The 24,021-nt window shown below is 38.5% G+C and overlaps 1 protein-coding gene across 4 annotated transcripts; it reads left to right on the plus strand.

Moving 5' to 3' along the window:
• The first annotated feature begins 230 nt into the window (after positions 1–230).
• On the plus strand, positions 231–22,808 carry STARD3NL (STARD3 N-terminal like). 4 transcript variants are annotated; one of them, XM_057376959.1, is made up of 8 exons: positions 231–321; positions 12,260–12,556; positions 15,192–15,269; positions 17,096–17,173; positions 18,884–18,937; positions 19,032–19,149; positions 20,657–20,755; positions 22,739–22,808. In XM_057376959.1, the coding sequence occupies exons 2-8, from the start codon at positions 12,332–12,334 to the stop codon at positions 22,789–22,791; spliced, it is 705 nt and encodes a 234-aa protein (XP_057232942.1). In that variant the 5' UTR covers positions 231–321; positions 12,260–12,331; the 3' UTR covers positions 22,792–22,808. The 4 variants fall into 4 exon arrangements, with proteins under 4 accessions (XP_057232942.1, XP_057232943.1, XP_057232944.1 ...); XM_057376960.1 differs by lacking the exon at positions 18,884–18,937; XM_057376961.1 differs by lacking the exon at positions 17,096–17,173.
• The last annotated feature ends 1,213 nt before the right edge of the window (positions 22,809–24,021 follow it).

Here is a 24,021-nt window from a genome sequence, read left to right on the forward strand (position 1 = left end):
CGATTCTTCGGYTCCACTACGACTTGGGGGTGTTGACACTTACAGATAATTGCCTTATCTCTGTGCCGCCCGCGCTGCCTCCGCCCGGGCTGTCCCCCAGCGCGGTCCGAGCCCCGATCCCTCGCACCATGGGCGGGCGGGGTGCAGTGGGGTTGCGGTACTGATTTCCCGGTCCCGCCGCACCCCGGCGCTCCGTGAGGGGAGTGTGAGGCCGGGCTGGTCCCGCCTCCCTCCGCCGGCCCCGCCCCGCCCGTCCCCGCGGCCTGCGGCGCTGCCCGGTGCGGCGGGGCCGTGTCTGCGGGGCCGGAGCGGCGCGCCGGGGTGAGCTCGCTGCCCCTCGCCCGGAGCGGGGCGGGGAGGGAGGGGAACGCGGCGGGGAATGGGCCGAGAGGGATGCGGGGCGCGTTGGTGGCGATGGGATGGTGGGGCAGCCGGCGCGGCCCGGCCCGGTCCTTTTTTCCCTTCCTTTCCCTCCGTTCCCTTCCCTCACTTCTTCCTGCGCCGGTGCCGCCGCTTTCCCCGGGGAGGAGGCGGGTTTGTGCCCCTCGTTGCTCAGCCCGCTGTCTTGTTGGGGCGAGGTGGGGGCAGGGAGAGGAAGAGGAAGAGGAGGAAGGAGGAGGAAGGGGATCACGTGCCGGGAGGCGGGCGGGGCGGGGGTCCCTGTCTGGGAAGGGGATCCCTCTCCGGGAAAGGGGTCCCTGCGGCGCTCGGGGGATGCTCTGCGGGCAGGGCCGCCTCTCCCGCATGCCCAACGCCGCTGCTTCTGCTGGCGGGCCCGGAGGAGGATTGCTTTTCCCTTTTCCTTGACATCCTAGCCCAGCAAATCTGCCACAAAGCTACGGCGACCTGTTCGTCCTGCTGGTAACAGTGTGGGCGAGCCGGGGCTGGCGAACCCCCGGGTTCCATCGCGGGGAAATGCTGTGCTGAGGGTTAATTTTAGCGTCGGGCTGAATCTRGGCAGCTTCGGAGAGGCACTGCCTGCGTTCAGCATCCGAATTTAAAGTGGGTCATTCATTCCTGAAGTGCAGCGTTTTTARTCTGTGTTGAGGGTGACGCTGGTCTGCAGAGCAAGCTGGTTAAACCCGCAGCATTTGGTGTCCACCAGCAGCTCCAGTTACCCATTGATGAAGTGCTAACAGCAGTTCCCAGTTCGCTGTAGCCAGGTGTAAGTAGACACAGTGGTCGACTTTAACCTGGAAAATATTCACCACAAATACTAAACTTRTCGAAAGAGGTTGTTKGTTTGTTTTGTTTTGTTCTGTTTTTTTAAATCATATTAGTGTGCTTAAAGGCATAAGGCCGTCAGTGTATTTTTGCATAATGTTGTCAATGCATTTTATTGTGCGCATTTGTCATCTTGATTTATATAATATGTAGAATCGTGTTGAACATTAATTGCTATGAAAGTTGTCGCTTTGTTCTCGAAATCCAAATTTTGGGGTATTGTTAGTGAATCCAACATTGTGAGAAGGCCCACTTCTATTTATAAGTTGATMGTGGTGTCACTATTTTTAGTAGATGTTTTTCATCAGCTTTGCAGTTTTAAGTAGGGCAGATGCAGAGTGGTTTGGGTTTTGTTTGTTTGTTGATGGTGTTCAGGCCAGATACTTTGCATAAAATACATCAATGATCCTCTTGTGACGCAAATCCATAATTTTAAGTATTTATTTGTGTGTTAGACTTTTTCCAGAATGAGTGTTGCTTTCTATAGACTTGCTATGCTGAGAAAGAAATATATGTCCTTTTAACAATGCTGGAATTTGTGAAATACTAAACTCAGTTCAGATGGATTAGGCATTCTTTTTGATRCATTTGGTCTTGAGTGTGGTGGTCTTGATGCAATGTGGTCTAATTTTCCTAAATTGTCAAATGTTCAGCCATGATTCTTTCAAATTGGGTGTAGTGCATTCATTCTAGGCCTTTGTTCATGAGAAAGAATGTATTTCAACTTCACCATTTTAAACTTTATCAGTGCATCCTAGTTAAACATCAGCATCCTTATTAAAACACTTTTGTTGAAATGTTTAGCAGGGCCAAACCTAATTTCTAGTAAGTACAACTAATGGATTTTACTCAGKGAATTAAGTCAGCACGCACAATATTACCAGTGATTTTGCAAAAGATATTGATGGCATGATAATGGTAAATATATCACATATGTGACAGCAGGGACTGTGATTCCTCATGGTTAGGCAGCAGCATCCTGCAACGCAGATGAGTCACTTTGAAGGATCACAGATTTGTTGCTTGTTAAACATTCTCTAATTTAACTGTATGTGCTAAAAGTCTCTTCTTAATTGGGAATCATTAGCGACTGTGTTAAAAGACATCTTGTACATTACCTCTCTGCCTCACTGTCTTAAATTCAGCTAGGAGTAGGATTAAAAATGAAAAGTTGAAAAAAGTAATCTTGGAACCGAAAAGAACCAACTGAATATCTTGTAATGACWTTATGCTTTTCATATTAAGTTTAGYTACTCAGTTGTCAGCTGAAGCCATAAAATAGCATCACTTCAGACATCAGGAGTTAATTTCTGTCCTGCACTGACAGAAAAACTAGATAAATTATGTGGAGGTGTGTTAAGTATATTTTTCTCAAGGTTCACATGTAGGTCTTTGCTAGAATTTGCTGCTGCTTGGACTAGGTAATTGTTTCCTTAAAATGTCCTTTAAGAAGAAAAATGGAGGTAAAATGTAAAACCTGATACTTTCTTTTGCTTTGAAGCACCTTCAAGAGCTCTAAAATAGGATTGTGAAAATACCTTACAAAAGTTTATCCGGTATTCTAAAATGGATGTCAGTTTCTTGAAATACTGTATTCTCTAAGAGCTCTGAAGAATTTTCACGGGTTGTTCACCTGGAGCAAACTTTTGCACCGTTTTGTGGAAAAATTTTTGAAGGAGTGACAGAAYCATGAGTGTTTCTTACTAATACATAAAATGACTGACCTATTTCAGGAAGAGTCCCACAATTCTGTGCTAGCAAAAGAATAGCTTTTCTTGTCCAAGTAGTAGATCTGGCTAGCAGCCCTGGGGCGTATGTTTGTTGTTTATCTGGGAAAAAAACAAAACCCCAAACAAACGTGTAGGAGTAGTCAGTGTAATAAATCAGTATTGTGCTTCATGTTTGGGGCAACCAGTGAGATGTTTGGCCTCTTTAAAACCTTGTGTTTTGTACATAGAGAAATGGTGATGTGATAAAATAGGTATGCTTTTGATATCTAAATGGTTTCTTTGGCCCACAGTTAGCTCTGAAAACTGAATGAATGATTATTAAGCCCTTATTGCTTATTTAGTGCTTAGTGGAGAAATTTGCCATGAAATCTTCATTTCTGTGAGCTGATGTTGGGTGGGCCAGAGAGTCTGCTTCAGAGAGCAGGTAATAGATGTGAAGAGTTAATACTCTGTTGGAGTTTTTTAACTGTCTTTCCTCTATCTTTGTATCACTTCCCCGTTATGCCCACCTCTCCATCCCTGCTTTTACAAGAAATCCATAGCATATTATTTTTCCCTTTATAGTTTTTATTGCATGTAGGTATTGCTTGTGACTGGAATGTGTATATATACATAAAACRTATAAAAATACTGTTTTCATGTGTTAATATAACTGTGGAGAGCTGACTGCATTTAACCTTAAAATCCTCATGTACTTTCAGGTCTTTGGCAAGACTAGTCTAGAACATTTAAGCCAAAAAAGAAAAAAAAAGAAAAAAGCACAAAAAACATAAACAAGCGAACAAAAACCCACCAAAAAAACCCCAACCAAAAAAAAAAGAAGGTTATGTTATTTTAAGCAAATTATAAATTTGGTTTGATAATTAAGTAAATAAGAGTTGGGACTAGATGATCTTCAAGGTCCATTCCAATCCCTTATCATTCTGTCATTCTATCAAGTGAGTACTATCAGTTGGAATGTATTGGTTGTAAATGGGATGATGTTTTGTGAGTTCTATAACTGTCAGTTCTATTACTTCTGTGTTCTAACAGTGACAAAATGCACACAATTTAGTTTTGTTGTTTACAGTGGTTAAGCATCTTGAGTGCAGCTGAGATCTGAGACAGATCTTTGAAACATGTTATGTGCATCCTTTTTTGTTAGTTTTTAGTATTTTCTTAAACTAGAATCCACTTGYATTTTAGCTCAGTTGTTTAGAGCATGGTTCTAATAATGCCAGGGTTGCAGGCTTGCGACCCTGGCCTGTGTGGGCCATATGTTAAGAGTTGGACTTGGTGATCCTTGTGAGTCCCTTCCAACTCAGGATATTCTGTGGTTCTGTGATTTAAGGTTGTACTCTTGATAAAACAAAGTCTGCGTTCCACACATTCTGAGTCCTGGCAAGGGTGTTTTCAAGTGTGTCATGAATTCCATGTGGAGTATCTTTTCAAAGTCATAAAATCATAGAATGGTTTGGGTTGGAAGGAWCAGGAGATTGTCTGGTTTCAACCTCCCCTGCTGTGGGCAGGGACACCTTTCACTAGACCATGTTGCTCAAGGCCTGTCCAACCTGGCCTTGAACACTTCTAGGGSTGGGGCATCTATAACTTCTCTGGGCAGCCTGTTCCAGTGTCCTACCACCCTCACAGTAAATTTCTTCCTAATATCAAATCTAAACCTGCTTTCAATTTAAGTCCATTCTCTGCTTTTTCTCTCACTCCATGCCCTTGTAAAAAGTCCCCCTCTAGCTCTTTTTTAGTCCCCCTTTAGGTACTAGACTACTTCAGGTCTTCCTGGAGCCTGCTCTTCTCCAGGCTGAACAACCCCAACTCACTCAGCCTATCTTCAGCTTCTGAAGCTGGTTTACTCCAGTAGATCCACATCCTTCTGATGTTGGGGGTCCCAGAGCTGGATGCAGTGCTCTGAGTGGGGATGACTGAAGAGCTGTTCTTTCACAGGCTCTCTCACATTTCTGGTTTGAGCTCATTTTAAAAGTAAAAGTCTGGGATATGCTGTTGAGAAGGAGTCCAGAGAGGAAGAGATGATGGAGATAAAATAAGGGCAATGCTGTTGCCAAATTTGCAAGCTGTTTAGTCTGCCATTTTTCTCAGCTCTTGTAGAATAAGAAATGAAGTGTTTTGAAAAGGACAGTAGTGTTTTGCAGGACATGGCTCAGCAGCAGGGCTTCTTCAGCTGCAGGGAAAAATAGTCCATGGTTGGAACACTTTGATTTGACTTTCTGAATCTGCTTCTCACTCTTGGGATGGGAAAAGGTGACACTGCTGTGTCCTCAGATGKTCTACTAACCTAAAAAATGTATTTCCATTTTTTTTTCTTTCCCTTTTTCACCTTCTTTCAATGGTCTGAGAAAAAGATATTGTTCAGTGCAGATGTGGGATGTGTGCAATTGCCCTGTTACTTTTGCTAGGTCACCATTAGAGCATAGGAAATTGGGGAAACATTGTTTTCAAGGATAGTGGTGGTTTGTTGTTTTGGTTTTGTTTTGACAGGGACGAATTATCTAAGGTAAGACTGCTACTTCAGGGCAAAGTGGAGATCCTCTGGTTCTGAACACTCAGATAAAGCCAAACACTTCATAAGGAGCTCTMTTCTGTGTTCTGGTAAATCTTGCCCTGCCCCTGCAGTGGGAAACCTTCCCAGTCTTTAAATGTGTTACATATTTGTAACTTGTAATTCCTGCTGTGTTGCTTAATTGAAAAGCTAAAGTATTGCCAAAGCGCTCTACAGTATCTTCTGCTTATGGTTGGGGAATTTTGTGGGTGTGCATGACTTTGAATTTTTCAGTCTTCTTTTGACTTAAAGCGCCTGGCCTGGGTTTGGAGGTTTTTTTTTGTTGGCAGTGTTTTGGGTTTTTTAAAATATTCCTTCGTATTAACTAAGAAACATTTGTTTTGACCAGAACAGTGCTTCAGACTATTTTTTTTAAGGCATTGAAACCTTAAAATATTTGAGGCAATGATATGTTACAGCTAGAGACAGAATGAGTGCAGCTTGGAAGGGATTTAAGTGCCAGGAACAGGAGCAATGACTGCCGGGAGGTCACTAGTAATGTATCCGCTAAAAGCGGGTTTCAGGAAAATTAGTTCTTGCAGTTATATAAACAGAAGAGGGACAGAGTATGCCAGCAGTGTGTGTTTTGTTCATTTATAGTAGAGGACAGTGTAAAAAATGTGTCCAGGTGAGCTTTGGAGGCAGTCTCCAGCTCTTTGAGATTTTAATTTTTTCCCCTGATTTACAACCAGCATTACTTCATAGAAGTTGGGTGTATCTGTGTTGGTTCTTAATCCGTGTGCTGGTACTGTCAGGAAACACACAGAGAATKCTGCTAATACTCCTGCAGGTTAATACAGCTTTATAGCAGAAACTCTTAGTTTCTTGGACTTTCAATAAGCAGTGTGCCAAAGCAATGTTTGCAGATAATTGTATATTCTATCCAAGGCGTTGGATAGGGCAATCTGTGTCTATGCCTAGATAAAGGATGAAGTTGGACTTCATGATGATGAGAGAGCAAACAGTGGTTCAAGATCATTTTCCGGTAGGTATGTTAAAATTGTCTGAAACTGTCTTTAAATATWACTTAAATATTTGAATGTTAGTGTTATGATACCAGTTAAACTGTGTTCTTGTGAGAAATTTTGGGTTTGTCTGTGGCATGTAGTGTGTTCCTGTGGGGCAACAGGTATTGTAAGCTGCAATGTCAGCCCTTTTTATCAGAAAATAACTCCTTTGGTAAAGAACTGGCATGGTTTTATTTGTCTTCATAGAAAGGAAGTTTTTATCAAGGAAATGCTGTATGTTTTTTTGTTTTGTTATGAGTTTAAATTGCTTCTCCTTCAGTGTCAGCTTTTCTGCTACGTTGTAGTTTTCACAGTACTTGAGCATCCTGACCACTATATTGGCCATGCCATTCTATTTTACTCTTTAGAAAGAAAAAAATATATTCAGGTGATATTTTTTAACCTTCCCAGAAAAGCTATTTATGGTGGGAAATTTTGGGCAGGATTTAGTGTTGTCGGAGATACATATAAGTATGCTAGGTTTTCACTAGCAGTTGTTACACAGTGATACATTGTGTGTCTAGTTACTTTATGCAAATATGACTTCTGTGATATTTTAGTCTAAACTAGCTTTGCGTTTTCCAAATGGCTGCTCTGTTACCCTTCAGGTTTCAACGTTTCTGAGCTGCTGATAGCCTTTGAATAAGCYTTTTTTTTTCTTTTTTTAATCATRTCTGTTACCCCTTCTCAGTTAAGTTCTGCTGTGTGTTTTTTTTTCTTTTCTTGGAAAGAAACATGTATCATAAGTGGTGCTGTTGCTCATGTGTGATACAATAATATAGTAAACACAAAAATAATTTAAATCAAGGACAATAGACTGGAAGAATTGGGATAGAATAATGATAGAAAAGAGAAGTAGCATTCTGATCTTACATCTCTTGAAATATATGYAGAATTGACACATGCAGTGTGTGCCATCGGCTTCTGTCAGTATGAATGAAAATAATTATGTTAATTGTAAATGTAACCTGAAGTCATGGGCTAGCTCTCACCATATGTTACTTAAGTCTATATCAGACTTTGAGGGCAGGGAAAAGACTGCAGTCCTAAACTGGAAAATTTTAATTGCTTTACTTTTCACTTATTATACTGGTTAACCCTAGGAAGTTTAAGAATTTAATTCTCTGTTTGAAGTTTGAGTTTTGGCCGTAATAATTTAAAAGGAAAAAAAATAAAAAGAGGCATTAAAAAAAAGCATTTTTTAAAAAAAGGCAAAACTTACTTTTAATTTGAGTAATGCAAATTTCGGGGTTTTTTTCCAGGAAAATAACGCCRCTGTTGTCTATGAATTTGAATAGGTCAGTGTAGTTAAATATTACTTCCTTAGCTAAATATTTTGGAGGTAATTGAGTAAATAAATGCAGTTATGAAGAAAAGAAAAAAGCAAACAGTAAAATCTTACATCTCTTGAAATCAGAAGTGAGGAGAAAGTATGTGACAAATACACTAATGTGGTTTCTTATTTCAGAAGTTTTATTTCCCTCTTAAAAGTTTTGATGTTTCAATAAGCTTGTCRATTCTGTCATTTCACCTGGCTAGWACATGAAGGGAAGGTCCTGAATRTAGTTTTTCTGGATTTTRTTAAGGCTTTTGATACSSTTCCTCACAGMATCCTTCTGGACAAGTCCARCTGTGAAGTGAGYAGGTWGRTGGTGTGCGGGAAAACCTGGCTGAAGGGCAGGGCCAACAGTAGTGTCCCTCAGTGCTCAATCCCAAGGCCAGTTCTGTTCAAAATTTTATCAAAATTTGATCTAGAGGCAGGAGTTGAACGCGCTGTTAGCAAGTTTGCTGATCATGCTAAAGTGGGAGATGCTGTTGACACCCTCGAGGGATAAGAGACCTTGTAGAGGGATAATGGATGGGATTGGAGTGCTGGACAGTCATCAATGGTGTGAAACTGAACATGAACAAATGCCAGACTCTGCACCTGGGATGGAGCAGTACCTTCCACAAGTACAAATTTCGAGATGAGTGGCTGGGGAGCAGCCCCACAGAAATGGGTCTGGRGGTGCTGGCTATCAGCCCGCTCAAAGTTGGCAGTTGAAGACAAACCTTCAAATACAACACAACCAGCTGGTCGAAAGGGACCATCATCCCACTCTATTTAGGACTGCTGCAACATCATTTTGAGTACTGTGTGCGCTTCTGAGCCCTAAAATTTAAAAGAGATGGGAAGGTCCTTAAATGTGTCCAAGAGGAGGGCACTGAAGCTRCTGAAAGGGGTGGGATTAATGCCCYGTGAGAAGCAGCTGAAGACACAGGGTTCATCTAGTTGGGGGAGAAAGGAGCCTGAGGGTGACCACACTATTCTCTGCAGCTTTCTGAGGTGGTGGAGTGGACAGGAAGRTTGCCAATCTCATTAATACCCAGTACCAGGAATGGCTGAAAGCTGCATCCACCAGCGCACTTTCAGACTTGACATGAGGAAACATTTCTTTACCAAGGGTGGTCAAGCCACAGAAGAGTCTTCTTTGAGAAGGGAATGATGTTCCAAGCCGGTCAGTGTTTAAGTGGCATTTGGGCATTGCCCTTAATTCCATACTCAAACTTCTGGTCAGCAGTGGAGTTGTCAGGCTGTTGGACTAGGTGACTGTTTTCAGTCCCTTCCAAGTGAATACTCTATTCTATTCTGCACTCATGATGAGTCAAATAACAATAAGGCTGTTATTTGCCTGAAATGCCAGGGTTTTTTTGGTTTCAAAAACACTTTCAAAGACACGTAGCACAACAGATCTAACTGGAAACAGGATTTCATTTTTCTGACTCTGTTTTGTAACAGATGTTCCCAAGCATTATCACAATATGCAGGTGTAGCCAGGAGCAGGTTAATGCAATCCTCAGTTTCACTTGAAAAACCACCACTTGAAGTCTGGCAGAGTCAGAGCCAGAACATTGTAAATCCTCTACATCTTGAGGAGAGCCATTTGCTATTGGGTCTGCATACGGAAAACAGATTTCTGTCTCAAGTGTGTTTTGTGGCAAGGATTTTAAGGCACAGTTTGTATCCAACACAGTTGCTATGAGATCCACCTCTCCAGGCAAATTTGCTCATTGAGTTTCTTGCAATATTATGAATTATGGACTGCTTATCTTCATGGTGAGTGTCCTCCACCCATGCTCTGCTGAAAATGAACATGCTGGTCTGTAAACATCACTTCTTCACAGGACATATTTGTTTTGGCCACACATCCTTCCTGAAGCCTGCCGTATAGAATAACCCAAACAATGGAACTGCCTGGAGCCAAGAGAAGGGGTGCCAGGTGAAYCCAGTCTCCTTCAAATTAGAGGCAGACACTGGGTCAACCCACAGATGGTACAACAGTCTTGAAAATGTTACTGATATTGAAAATTATCTACGAAATAATAATGTTTACCAGAAATAGGAAAGTAGATAACTGACTGATGCACAAAGGTTCTTTTTAGAAAAAAAACCTCAAAAGTTGTAAGAATTATTTTCTCTCTTTATTTGCTAATGAGTTTTTTTCTGCATGAATTTGCATTTTGGCTTTCAAAACCCAAACCCCAACCATTCCCACACCCAATCTATAATTTCTTTTTCTCTGATTCTATATTATTTTGGTTTTAGAAGGAACAATAACCAGTGTCATGTATCACTTCAGATGCAAAAACTCCAGTAATGTGGCAGTATGAATTCAGGCCAAGCAGTCCCTGTTTCCTGAAGAGTGAGAATGAGTGTCAGTCACATACAAAAGAATTGTGCGGTATTTTCAAAAGTATGACACATCTCAGTGAYAAACACACCTTTTTTGCATTCTTAAACTTGTTTTACCACTGAGTTTCTTGGCCAGGGATGCATGAAAATCACTCATGTGCATACCTGGTGCTTGTATTAGCCACACAGAGAGCTGAAAAGTGGCAACTGCTCATGGGGCTGCAAGCCTGGAACTCTTCCAAGCACAGGCTGTTTTGCACAGGCAAGAACCCCTGCAGAAACTGAGACAAGGGAAGAGCAGAGCTCAATCCCACTGCAAATTTGTAATGGGCAAGAGAGATGGGGCATGAATGGTGCTTTGAAATTGCAAGGGAGGAGAAATGTTGCTGCTGAGGCTGAGATGGGTATGAAAGTGTTTGGCCAAGTCACCATCCAGCAGTAGAAGGGAAGTGTTGCTTTTTAAGTCACTATGTGCCTGTAAGACAGCTGCCAAGAGGGATTTAAGATTTTTTTTTTATGTGCCCACCTGAAACTATCTGAGAATGCTGGTGTGATGAAATGATTGATTATTTTATTCCRGTACAAAGGAACTTTTAATTTTGATTAATGAAAGAAACTACRGGAAWCAATCCTCTAGCACACACTTGGGGATTAATCTGTTTGTGGAGCTGATGCAATGAGTGCAGAAAGCTGCCAAGCTMTGTCTGTTCAGTTAAAGAATCACAACATTTTGATGCCAGGTTAGTGTGACAAGAGAGGCTTTGCCCTGTGTCTAAACACATCTGATAGCTCAGCAGGCAGAGCAAGGCTAGAGACAAATTCCCTTACTGTGAATATTCCCCTGTCCAGAGGGTTTTTGGGCAAAAAGTAGTCTGTCAGTAGTAGGGATTTCAGAGAACATGGAATTTAGAAGGTGAGTCTGACATTTTGAGTCACGCTTGTAAGCCAGCTGGTAGCCAGCGCATTTTAAAACCATGCTTTTCTCTTTGCAGAGGGCCCCACAAGGCAAATGGATGCTGAACTAGCACAGCCTGAAACAATTAGCTCTGACTGTACTAATTGTATTCCCATACTGTGCTTTATCTAGTAACAATCCAGACTGGAAGTAACAATTTCCTATATAATTGGCACTGAATGCCACATCAAAATAAAAGAAATGTTTTAGCCAGTGTAGATGGAATTTTTTGTTCTTGAATGTCAAAAAGCTATTACCCAGTGTTACAAAAACTTGTCTGTGTGATTTGTACTGCAAGAAGTATATGTGTTTTTTTTTGCATATAATTAAATTTTTTGTGTGTTTCCATGAAACTTTTGTGACCTTCTGAGTCCACCCGTTCTAAAAGCTTTAATTGGACAAATGTTCTCTCAGAAGATTTGAGTGAATCATGCATCAAACTGCTYCACTTTTATAGGAAATTCAGCCTGAAAATTATTTTAAAAGCTTTGTAGTCAGAAGAGACTTAGGGTAATTGCATTATCTTTAACCACTAGTTACATACCTTTTCATGGAGAAACTGTCTGGCAACGTAAGTTGCTATAGCAGCTGAATTTACAGAGCAAATAGCAGTGTATATGCTTTATAGAATGATTAATACACTATTCAGGGACTTTAATGGACTTTTAATCTTTTGTTTATGTCAATTCTGGATGTGCTGACATTTGGGTGGCACTGCCATTTTTCAGGAATTGTATGTGAMAGTTCCTTTAATTTGTCTTCCTATTTATTGAGAGCATTTAAATCAGTATTGAAAACCTTAAAGATGGACAGCATCATGCTTTTYATTCCTCCACTTTAATGATCTCACGCTAACATGGAGAAATGACCCTCCTAAATCTAGGCAGTTCTCTCTTATTTCAAATGGTCTAATTGAACATTARTTCTCTTGCTTCACAAATCCTCCGAGAGATGAAGAGGAACTAGATACTGTGTTAGAAACAATTTTYACAGCCTGCTTGCCTAATTTTCTTAGTCATCACTTTAGCAAAAAGAGAATTGACATTGTGAGATGAAAATAATTCTTTGAATTATGGGGGTTTTATGACTAACGTGTTTTGGTTTTGTTTGTTTGTTTAGAAATTCTTCCTGTATGGATCAGTCTTCTAGTGATGGTGAAACTGGAAGAAGACCACTCTAAGCAAACCGAGGATGAATCGGGTCCCAGCTGATGCAGAAAACGCTCACAGTAGCAGTGTGGAATCTTGTCCTTCCTTGCGGGATGTCCACTCTATCAACCCAACGCATTTGATGGCAAGGATTGAGTCCTATGAAGGCAGGGAGAAGAAAGGCATTTCAGATGTCAGAAGGACTTTCTGTTTGTTTGTTACATTTGATCTCTTATTCATAACCTTACTGTGGATAATAGAATTAAATGTGAGTTGTCTTTTCAGTACCTACCCTTAGATGTTGCATTAATCAGTTGTTCACTTCAGAGGTGTTAGTAAGTTGCTATTTTTTATCCAGAATTGTTATTTATATCTATTTAAATTTAAGCAGCTTATTACTTTAAGCTTTCATGAACATARTATCTACTCAACTGCATCTACTTTTRTTTAGTAGGATACACATTTATCTTATTATGAAACCTGTAGTCTGTGAACCATACTGAAAAAAAATTTGAAATCCAGTGAACTCTTCAGGCATCAAATAAACAAAAAAGTTACTGTCCATCTTTGAATTTGACAAGWAGTGTGAATTCTAACATGCTTTAAGTCTTTGCCTTCTGAGTAACTTTAAATCAGTGATATTTCACTGAGGTGATAGTCCCTGAAATTACTTCCAATGGCCCAAACTTTTTTTTTATTGTGATGTGTTTTCTTTGATGTAAACTTGGTCRCTGTGTATGRCAGGRTGCATTTAAACAACATCAACTTCCRCTGTTGCCGCCTTTTAACTCCAGCTGGAAAATGAGGCTGTTCTAAAATTTCCAGAAAGCAATAGGATAGCTCATTTGTTGTTACTTCATAAATAGTATCCTAGAGCTGGGTTTTAAGCTATAATCTAAAGTTTGCATTTAAGAAAGGACACACTAAGGAGGAATCCCTTTTCTGGACAAGATCTTTAGTAGGTATTTTGTGTCAGCATTCCTTCACTCAATAAATAACCTTGGTTATTGACACGGTGAAGCTTCAGGAGCTGACTGTGCAACAGTTCATTGATACAGTGAAAAATACTCATTCTGATTTAATTTCAGAAAGCAGATTTTGCTTGCCTGAATGCTGTAATTTTGGGACTAGACCTTCTGTTTTCTCTCTAGGTGGAGAAATGGTTGTAGCATAGTGTTCTGAAGCAGTTCTTTTTTTAGGCCAGTTTCTCAACATCTTGTACAACTGAGAGGAACAGAGTGGGTTTATATCTCCTGTTGAGACTTCAGAATACAGATTTTCACATGAATGCTTTCAGAATATTGAACACTCTGAATAGAAAATGCTACCAACTCATGATGTTTCATTTTGAATGCTACAGCATCAAGGGACCTTAAAATCATAGCAGCTTTCTTTGTGGAAAGCTTTATTTTCAGGAGAACWTATGAACCGGTGTCCTATGCTACCATATGTCAGCAAGAATGAAAACCAGGTTTTTGTCTTTAAGAGTCATTATATTAGAAGCTAAAATTTGGTATTTGGGATCTGACACATGGTTAGGATTTTTGTTCTGTTTTTCTTTGAATTGTTTTGTTTGTTGGAAAGTCAAATAGCACTGTGTTAGGACTGTATGTCATTGGTGCATAAGTAATGGGGTGTCAGGATTGTTATGTGAGTTCCTGTAAACATTGTTTTCTCCTTGTTGCCATTATCCATTTCCTAAGGTATAGTGCAGTTTATTGTGAAATGGAGTAGCTGCAAGTCCTTTTTGAGCAAAAATCAAGGCTTCATCCTTACGTTTAACATGGAGCTCACACAGTTACACAATGATGAGCAGCTTGGAGTGGGGGTAATCTTATTCTGGAAACAGATAATCATACCTGATGCAGTAGATCAACCAAGGCAAAACTGTGGAAAGATGTTTCTCTGGTAGACATAGAGGGGAGGGAGAGGAGAAGAGTTAGAAGAAATTTGGAGTCAGTGTGACTAGTGTCTGGAAAATGCTGTCCAGGTGCAAAGGTGTGGAAGTGTCTAGACTGCACTGCTTTGAGGTGGTGAGYATATGTTGTTGGAGTGCTTTGATAGCTCCTTTCCTTAAAAAGATGACAGTAGTCAAACTCAATATTAAAGCCTTCTGTTGGTGTTGTTTTACGTAACTATTTCTATGCAGTGCCTAATTGTGGAATTTCATGTTAAAAACAATAGAAGATGGACACCGAGGTTTTTTGTTTTCAACTAAGATAGATGCTTGTCTCGTTCTCTGATCCAGTACACCTGAAATAATTTTCTTCCAAGGGCAGTTTGAACAGTAAAGTGATGAATCCTTCCACTGGAAAGAAACATCATGGCTAAGGAATATGTAATTTTGAATCTTATCAGCAAATGGAAGAATTTAACTTGAGTGTTAGTTATTTAGTCTAGTTGCAACTTCTGTGTTTTTTACTGTGGATCTTTTTGCTTAGCTTTCTTAACAGATTAGATGTATGCTGATAAGGAAAAGGTCTGAAGTATRAATTCAGTTTCTGTTCTGTTTCCTATTTGCTGACATGTGACTATCAAGAACTGAGTTTGGTTGGCTTTTTGTTCAGCTTTTTTGTCTTCCTTGTAAGACATAAAATGCTTTGTGAGTTTGTGTAACAGACCTTAACATTTAATCATTTCTTCTTCCCTCAACAACTTGTTTGCTTTTATTTTGTCAGTCAGAAATGTAGCTTGTTTAGGCCAAATGATAATCCTCAACTTTTTCACTTTGAAAAATCTATGTAACCATGAAAAATAACAACGGTAATCTTGACATTATCATTCTTAGCATATAGCTCTTCTGTATTTAGTTTAAAAATCCTTTGGGATTGTTATTAGTTTTACCCTTCATATTTGTGTGTATTTTGTTTTCTTAAGCTGTGTATGTTGTTGTTCCTTTGTAGGTAAAAGGAGGCATTGAGACTACCTTAGAGAAAGAAGTCCTACATTATGACTACTCTTCTTCATATTTTGATATATTTGTAAGTGTTCTTTAARAAAGAAAAGAGAGCAGCAAAAGTGTAGTTTTCCCTTCCACAGATGTTTCCTAGTTKGAATCTTGTGAAGGGGTTGATCTTTTCTTGTTAATTTAAACTGTAAGAGCTTGTGCCAAGTTTCACCCATCTAGGGGTTGCCCGGTCCTGCTCTGGCAGCAGGCTCATGGAGCCTGTGGGTAGAAATGCATAGGGTCAATTAATTYGCATCTTTAGCTTTGGGGTGTGTGGAAAAGCAGGTGGAAAACCCAGTCAAGGATGTGACTCTGATGTAACATAAGGTAATTCATTAAGAGGGCAATACCCATCATCCTCCAGCACTCAAATAATTTTGCTTAAACCAGCTTTTTTGTCCTTCCTTGGGCATAAGGTGGTTGCAATGAGGAGAGGCTTGTTCCCAGGCTGGCCTGCRCAGGGCAGGTTTTTTCAGAGCTCTGTGTTTTAACTCATATAGTAAAAAGAGATGACATGAAKTGCGATTCTCCTTTACTGTGTATAAGTAGCTTAGGCACATGAGAGGAMTTCTACTGGATTAGGAAATTTCTTTCTTTAAGCAAAGATGTAGCTCTTTAGTTGCAACGCATTTTGCACTGCACAGCCTGAGTAAAAGCTATTTCTTTACAGTTCTTCTAAAAGGCAAGATTCTTAAATCTACAAGATCTTGTTTGCCTTGCAGAGATGACTTGGTTTGGTGTCAGTCATTTTATATTTATGACTATATCCAGAATTTCTCACTGAAACTGTTGTAAAAACCTATCCTTATTTCTACATTGGACATTTGCTGTGTTGAATGAACTTACATACTGGATTCAAAACTCTAATAAGCTAGCAAATTATGCTACTTCTCCCTTTCTCATTGTTTTGTGGTAGATTCTCCATCATATACCTTACTGCAGAAGGCAAAAAATATTATCTGTAAATGTTGATGGTCTGGAAATTATTTTATCCTGTAGCTGAACTAAGGATTAAGAACACGTAATGCAAAATCATAGACTTTTATTCCCTGGGAAGGGACTAGAACTAGAACATTGAATTTTRCAAAATTATTTGTTGGCTTTTGCAGGATTTTTTCTGTTTCTGCTACACATTTGTGTAAGATTAAATGGGTTTATCATACCTCTGGTCATGGCTGTTTTTGATTTCTCTTCATTTTTAAATATTTGTTTCACTTCTTTTTCGATTCTGAACACATCTTTTAAAACAAGTTGGAGACAATCTAATATCAAAAAATATACAGGGAAATTGAAGRTCAGGGTCCCTGATTCAGAGATCTCATCTCTCTGCTATTGATTTAATTTTCTGGCTTAGAAATACCATAACTTACCTTTCTCTATTGCAAAATAGAATGACTTGTTATTGCAAACACCTACATAAAGAATAAGTGATTGTTGCAATGTTAATATTTCAAGAAATACTAGTAGTAGCACACCTCTAAGATCAGTGAGATGCAGGTGATGCTCAAGGTTTTTGCTGGATTGACTGCATCCAGATTTAACTGTTTAGATTCCAGTCAGGTTAAATTATTATGAATATATTTTGTGTAGATTTCTTATGTTTCTGACTTACTTGTTGAATTTCACATGCATATTTGAACCTGTGTAGGTGTGTGGATGTTGCCATTTGTTTTCCAAGTGGGAAATTACCTTCTGTTCCTGTTTTATAAGCACACATTCAAATTTGTTTCTTGGTAACAGAACTTAGACTGTCCTGTTTTAAGTTGTTTTGTAAGCAGTTAGTATTTTCAGTGAGCTGAGAATATTGTGSTTCTTCTGTGTTCTGAATTAACCAACCAATATTTTTTCCTCTCTCTATAGCTACTGGCAGTCTTTCGGTTTAAGGTGTTAATACTTGCATATGCAATGTGCAGACTGCGCCATTGGTGGGCAATAGCTGTGAGTAGTAGCCAAGCAAAATGGGGTTTTTCCAAGAATGGATGAAACAGACAAAATTTTAAATGCCTCTTAACGCTTGTATGTTAAGAATCATCTTGATGGTATATATAAAAATCTGTTGTACAGTAACAAATTAGAAGCTTGTTTGCTGGAAGGTTTTCAGCCTAAAGGCAAGAATTTAATAGCACAGTGGGTATGGTTCTTATTAGGTATTATGTTAATACAAATTGAAGATTTATTTTTAATCCAGTATGGATGACTTAGTCATAACTGCTTGTTACCTCTGACTTGTTAATGAATGTTGGAAATATATTTGCATTTGAAATAGTGAACCATCTTCAAAAACGGTAGCAGGAGTTGTCATTGTACCAGAGATTCAGGTGTCCATTAACTCCCACATTCATACTTTTTAAAGTTCTATGTGCCAGCCATTGAACTCTAGCASCTGTCTTGCTTCATCCTCCAATAAAAAACACTGAATATGCATCCCATAAAAAGGAAGTTCTCAAGAACTGTAGACAACCAGAGTGGATTGGAGCCAATATCTTTTAATGCAGCTGTAGTGTGTGGATGACAAAGAATGCAAACTTTGGTGAAAAATTCATACTTTCAGCAGTCAGTGCTAGACTGTAATACAATAGGTGTATTGCTAGCTTAAAAGTGCTTTGTAAATCCGACTTTTTTTTTTCCTTACACTGTGGTAGGTGCATGTAGAACATGTTCATGTGTAACTTTTTTCAAGTGAGTAGCATGCAGTTTSTCTAGTACTCTGAGACTACATGCCATGATTTTTATAGAAGTGTTACTAGCATGGCACAAACATACATAATGGTATCTGCTGCTCTGACTGTGCTTACACTTAAATGCATGCCCTTAAAAGTCCTTGCTTTTCGTTGTTCAGCTTTAGAGTATTTCTCAATCCTCCAACTTGATACTTTTCTTTTTGTAGTGGTAAGAATGAACCCATTGTCATAGCAAGCAATTAGATACATAAAGCTTCACTGAAGGTTTTGCCGAAACCTTTTATCTCAACATCCTGCCTGTAACTGGAAGAAGTTAGTTTGGTTCTGCTGTTATTTAAAGAATTGCTGGACCCGAATGGACTAGAAGATATAGAAGCCTTGCTAATGTGAACAGTACTGGTTCACTGCTTTTTCAGGTTTTGGGGCTTTTTTAGATATGTTATCCAGCCTGCTTTTTTTTTTACATACATCAGGAAGCGTCAAGTCTTCAAAAAACTTTGCGAAATATCACTTCATGAATTTATTCCAATTTATTCCCACAAAGATGTTTTGTTACTTGAAATGGATATTTTGATTTAGATGGTAGTGAAAAGGTTTTGGAGCAACTGCTGTTTGCATTTTCCCCAAATACATAAATAGTTGGGTTTTTTTAAGGGACGTGATGAATAAAGTAYGCTATCTTTATTATACTGTAAGATCACAATTTAAGTAGCTTAGGAAATTTAGATTCTACACAAATTCTATCTGCTATGTAGAAATCAACATGTGGAGGTGTTTGTTTTAAAAGTTATCTTTATTAAGGACATTATTTTAATAACACTAAGTTAATTRTATCATGCTTGTTACATTTTATTAATCTATGTGATCTTGCTGTTGTCAGTAAATATTGAAAAGTTGCAACTAATAGATAATGGCAGAAATAAGAAACTAAGTCAATTTATTAGTTTATCTGTTCTGTCTCTTTCAGTTTACAACAGCAGTGACCAGTGCCTTTTTATTAGCAAAAGTAATTATTTCACAGGTATATATTCTAATCAAGTGTTTGTTTTACTTTGTTGTTTTCTTAAAAGCAAGATTCTTCAGGGTAATTTCTGTCATGTTTTCTTTCCTTCCAGCTGTTCTCACAGGGTGCTTTTGGCTATGTGCTACCCATCATATCCTTCATACTTGCCTGGATCGAAACTTGGTTCCTGGACTTTAAAGTGTTACCACAAGAAGCTGAAGAAGAAAATAGTAAGCTTGTGRTATTTCCCCTCAGTCACTGCAGTTGGCAACATTTGATCCCATATTAGCTGGCTGAACTCAGCTTCTTCAATGAAGARGTCTTCTTTCAGATTCTTGTAATTTGAAGAGCTGAGGAAAAATTTCAATCACATGGCATAATTTTTTCTTTTTTGGGAAGGGAACACATACCTTCAAAGAAATGAGGTTTTGATTAATTTAGGGAGACAAAGTTAAAAGTTACAAGGGCCAGATCAGCAATTTGTTAAGCACTTAGGAATGCATTTAATTTTGTATGCTTAAGATATGAAAATTTAACTGACTTGGTTTGAAAAACTTTATTTTTGGATAATGCATAAAGTGTCTGGCTCCTCTTATAGGAAGAGTAGACACAATAACTAAGTCAATGTCACTGACTCTTCTTTTGAGGTGGAAAGGGGAAAGCAAAGAAGTGTTGTGGAGAGTCTGCTTCATRCACAGGGGGAAAATGAGACCAGAGGATGTATGAATTTCAGCCTTTGAGATGAGGCACCAGGTCATCTGAGACTCAATGTATCAACTAAATGGAGGAAACCTACTGTTTTAGTTGAAAGAGAGTATTCCTTGAGTGGTGAGGAAAAGAAGGCTTATGGATGCTKTGTGAGTTTCAACAGCAGGAGAGTAGTTGTACAGCCAACCTGTTATTTGTGCATCAWTACCTGAAATACAGTCTGAAACTCTGTTGGAAGGGCATGCTTATCTGTTAGGTAAATTGAAAAACTTTATGTGGGCATGGATAGCTCCATTTTTATGCGCTCTGAATACAATCTTTCTACTTTGATCCCTTCCCTCTTCTCTTTTAAGAGTCCAGGAAAGAAGTTGGTTAAATGAGAACTGTAGGTTTTGCCTGGAGAAAAAGAAACTTAGGTCAATTTTTTTTATCTTTTGAGGGGATGAGGAAACAGAGCTGCATCACACTGTTATCTAAATAGATGAGGAATCTAACCGGTTCAGAGAYTTTGCATTTTTTTCATCTTGAATATCCATAGACAAAGAAAGTATTCCATACGTACTCATGCAAATATTTCATGAAGGCTGCAGAAACTAAGTATGTTGAGACAGATAGGTGAAAGCAAGCCATTAATGAAGAGTCAAAGTGGCAAAGTGAGAAAATAATTTATTTTCACTGATCACTGAAAATATATTTCAGAAGTTTTAATTAGTCAGTGAATATTGATGAATTTACATRTGGCAACCCAGTCATGTAATTGCACATAGCAGAAGGAAAGATTCCTTAATTCATGTGTGCAGTATCTCTGTTTTGCTAGTGTGTGTCACCTTGGCTGCCTGAAGTTAAAGACTTAAATGTTAATAAATTAATTGTTGATCCTTMAAAAAAATTACTTATTTAAAGAAGTAACTTGGTAAAAATGCTAATATAATACATCAGACTTCAAGATTCTTCATCAGTATTTGATCTTTAAGATGCTATGTGTAAGCATTGAGGAATTATTTTTGGTTTGTTTCTTTTTCCTTTTAGGATTTTTGATAGCACAGGATGCTTCAGAACGAGCAGCTCTTCTTCACCCAGGAGTCCTCTCTGATGGGCAGTTCTATTCTCCTCCTGAATCTGTAGCAGGTAGTTATGTTTGTTCAGTGAAGGATTTTTTGTATTCACTTTAGACTTCTGCATAGTTCAGGAGTAAGAGAGGTTAAGGGGGGAAGAGAAAGAGGTTTTTTTTAAATAAATATTGTACTTTACTGTCCTAAAAGGTAAGATAATTTTTTATTCAGTTATTCAGTTTAGTTACTACCTACCAGAGGAGTTATAATACACATGATTAGTGTATTTTAAGTCATATTCTGACTGAAAAATAGGGTAAGTCTGAAAGAAAATGGCACRATAACTGAAAGGATGCAGTTACTATTTGCTTCTGCCACAGGTTATCTTTATGGGTTCCTTCTAACTTGAGATCTTCTATGACTGTGATCTCTTATCTGTCAGCAATAGCATTTATACAGTAATGCACTMTTTAATCCAGCCTAAACTTGGAGCTTTCTACTAGCTTAAGATAGACAATGAACCCAAAACTGCTACAAAGCAAACTGAAATTTCAATCAGATGTTCTTTTGTTTCTCATAATAAAAAGAAAAAGTCGTCTCTATAAAAAGGCTCACCTGTGGGTAATGTTAATTACATCTTAACTCTGTATCTCATGTGCTTTGCTCTAGTGGAGGTCTGAGTTGATTGAGTCAAAAATAAATGTAAWTACTGAAAGATTTATGAAGGTATTTGCAAGCATTTCAAGGAAATGAGTGATTTCTTTATGGATCCAATTGATTTGAGTTATGTCAGAATGCAGTGTGAATCCCCAAATCCTATGTCAGTCTTTTTCCCCTAAAATGTAAACCTCTTCTATAAAGTTGTGCTGTATTATGTAATAAAATTAAAATAATACCTTCTAATTGCTACAGGTAGGTTYGCCTATCTAGCATTATAGAGTTATACTTGTTGGTGATATTTTTCATTTTAACATGTCTCTGGTTTCTCTGTCCTGGGCATCTTGGCTTAGTGAATGACTTCGAGCTCCATCTAGGGGTCACAGAACATTAATGTCGAGAATAATCAATGATTCAAAGTGAAAATGGATTTTAGCTAAAACTAGGCATCTGTTTTGAGGAATAATGGTTGGAAGTATTATAYTGGACTCAGCTTTCAGCCTGGGTTTTGTGAGGTTTTCTTAGCAACAGGATATAGAGGTGAGAAGTGTAAGTGAAGCYAACATGTTTTTCCTGGCATTGTGTCTGGGTCAGTAAGGTCTTATGTCTCAGCATGCATGTGTAGGGGTCCCATTACTTTCAGCTTGTCAAATGGGATTCATTGACAGCTCAGGTGCTTTCTACAGGTCTGCCCTCATTGCCAACTACATTTGTTTAAGCACCCTTTAAGGGTATGAAAAGCAAGAGAGTCAAGTRAGTATATTTGAATTAAAATAGACACACACTGGTAATTACAAAGTGAAAATGCTAGGCAATGTAGAGTAAAAATAGCTCATAATAAAACATTTCTTAAAAAATCTGCATTTCTTTCTGAGAAGACAGAACAATCCATATTTTAAGAGAGCAGTTTTTGGTCACTTTGCCACATGTATTGATTTGAAAAATATTTGGAGATAACCTRTTCCCTGTGATTATGCACAGGAGAATAAACCCCTCTGCTGACATGGCAATATCACTAAAAACAAATCTTTGCTTTTAGGAGATGATGTTTAAAATGGGCTCTGTTGGAATTTTCAGCATATTTGCCTCTTTTTGTCTTTCTTGAAGCTACACATGTCTGGAGACATACCCTGGAGCCATCTCTTTGTATGGGGCGACCCTTTATCTTCAACATCACAGTTAGTTACCAAGTAATCATTCTGGAGGTAGCAAGTGGAAAATCAGCCTGGAAAGAGTAAATTTACTCAGTTTCTCTAAAATTTGATCTTCAAAATGAGGCAGATATACTATTCCAAGAAATGAAAGAAAATTAATTTGTCAAAAAAAAAAAAAGCCAACAAGACTTTTGTCTGTCTTTTTACATCTCTCAACTGATCTAAAGCATTCTTGTCTTCCTTTTCAGGCTCTGATGAAGACTCTGAAGAAAAGCAAGACAGTGAAAAGCCAATTGTATAGCAAATGTGAAAAAGCAGGTAAGTTCCTTTGCATAGAAACTGCATATTCCTAAAGGTATGTTTTTTCTTCCTAGCTCCTTCCCAAACAAATTAAATGGTATGTTAACTCGTAGGAGTTCATAATTTTTGAACTCAATCTGTCTCTCATAGCAACCTTCAAGAAGGAAATCCTACCAAGCTCTTGAGAGCCTGGAGTTGAGGTCCTCTGTGTTTGTTTCTTGGCTGTCCTGGAAAGGACAATGGTGGAGCAGATGAGGAAAACCTGCTTTTTTTGGCAGTGGAGAGAGATGATTCTTTGGGGATAGCAGCTCAAGAATGGTAGGAAGAGATTTGCTTTGGTTTAATTCTAGTACAAGTATGCCTGAAGATTTTATGGGCAAACCTACTTCGCTATTTCCCCTACTCATTCTGTTTCATGCTACAAATGGGTTAAATTGAAACAGCTTCATCTTAAGATTTTTGTAGTACTTTGATTAAATATGAGATTACTTCTTTATTTTGGAAATTACTTCATTTACTTCAGGAATTATCTTCCCCCATGCTTTTACTTCACCACTCACAGCAAAGTTCAAGCTATGGGAGGTACTAGATGTTCCTGAGAAGCTGAAGCTCTTGAGGTTTTCTAGTGCTCACCTGTAAGAGCAATGACCTTTTCAGCCTCCCTGTTTACAATATCTGTTTTCTTTACTGTCATCTTCATTCATCCTGATGTGTGTAATCTGTTGCAGAAAGAATATCTCTGCAGGAAGTTGTTGGGATTTGGAAACTGGCAAGAGTCTGTGGCTGACTTGCTGGTGGAGCTGCTGACAGGAGAAYTTCCTCATTAGAAAGTAAAGGGAATGGTTCCCRTGTACTGTAATACCTCATGAAGATGTACCTTGTTGACATATGTATATTAGGTTGCCTCCCAGGTGGTATGAAAGTATTTGTCCACAATGTATTTTATTATTCAGTGATTCCTGAAGTTGATCTTCTAATGACTAGGTAATTACTGGAAAGTGTTGTCTTGTGTACCTAATCAAGAGACTGGYAATATAATGAAGTAAAACTTCTCTGTGGTGGAAGTATATTTAATAATTGTTGGGTCACACTAGWTAAAATTATGTTATTGCAATTTGTCATTAGTTTATGTTTATTTTTTTTAACTCCATGCATTTTCTTTTTTTTAATGGATATGTTCACTTTCTAAAATAAAAGCATTAAAACACGAGTAATGCATTATGATATTTCA

This window comes from Malurus melanocephalus, unplaced genomic scaffold, assembly GCF_030028575.1.
Source record: "Malurus melanocephalus ecotype Western Australia unplaced genomic scaffold, MMel_1.1 scaffold_297, whole genome shotgun sequence".
Classification (NCBI taxonomy): Eukaryota; Metazoa; Chordata; class Aves; order Passeriformes; family Maluridae; genus Malurus; species Malurus melanocephalus.

Coding starts and splice junctions, on each gene's coding strand:
- STARD3NL (XM_057376959.1), top strand. CDS start 12,332: ATGAATCGGGTCCCAGCTGATGCAGAAAACGCTCACAGTAGCAGTGTG. Junction 12,557..15,191: donor TGTGGATAATAGAATTAAAT/GTGAGTTGTCTT, acceptor GTTCCTTTGTAG/GTAAAAGGAGGCATTGAGAC. Junction 18,938..19,031: donor CAAAAGTAATTATTTCACAG/GTATATATTCTA, acceptor CTTTCCTTCCAG/CTGTTCTCACAGGGTGCTTT.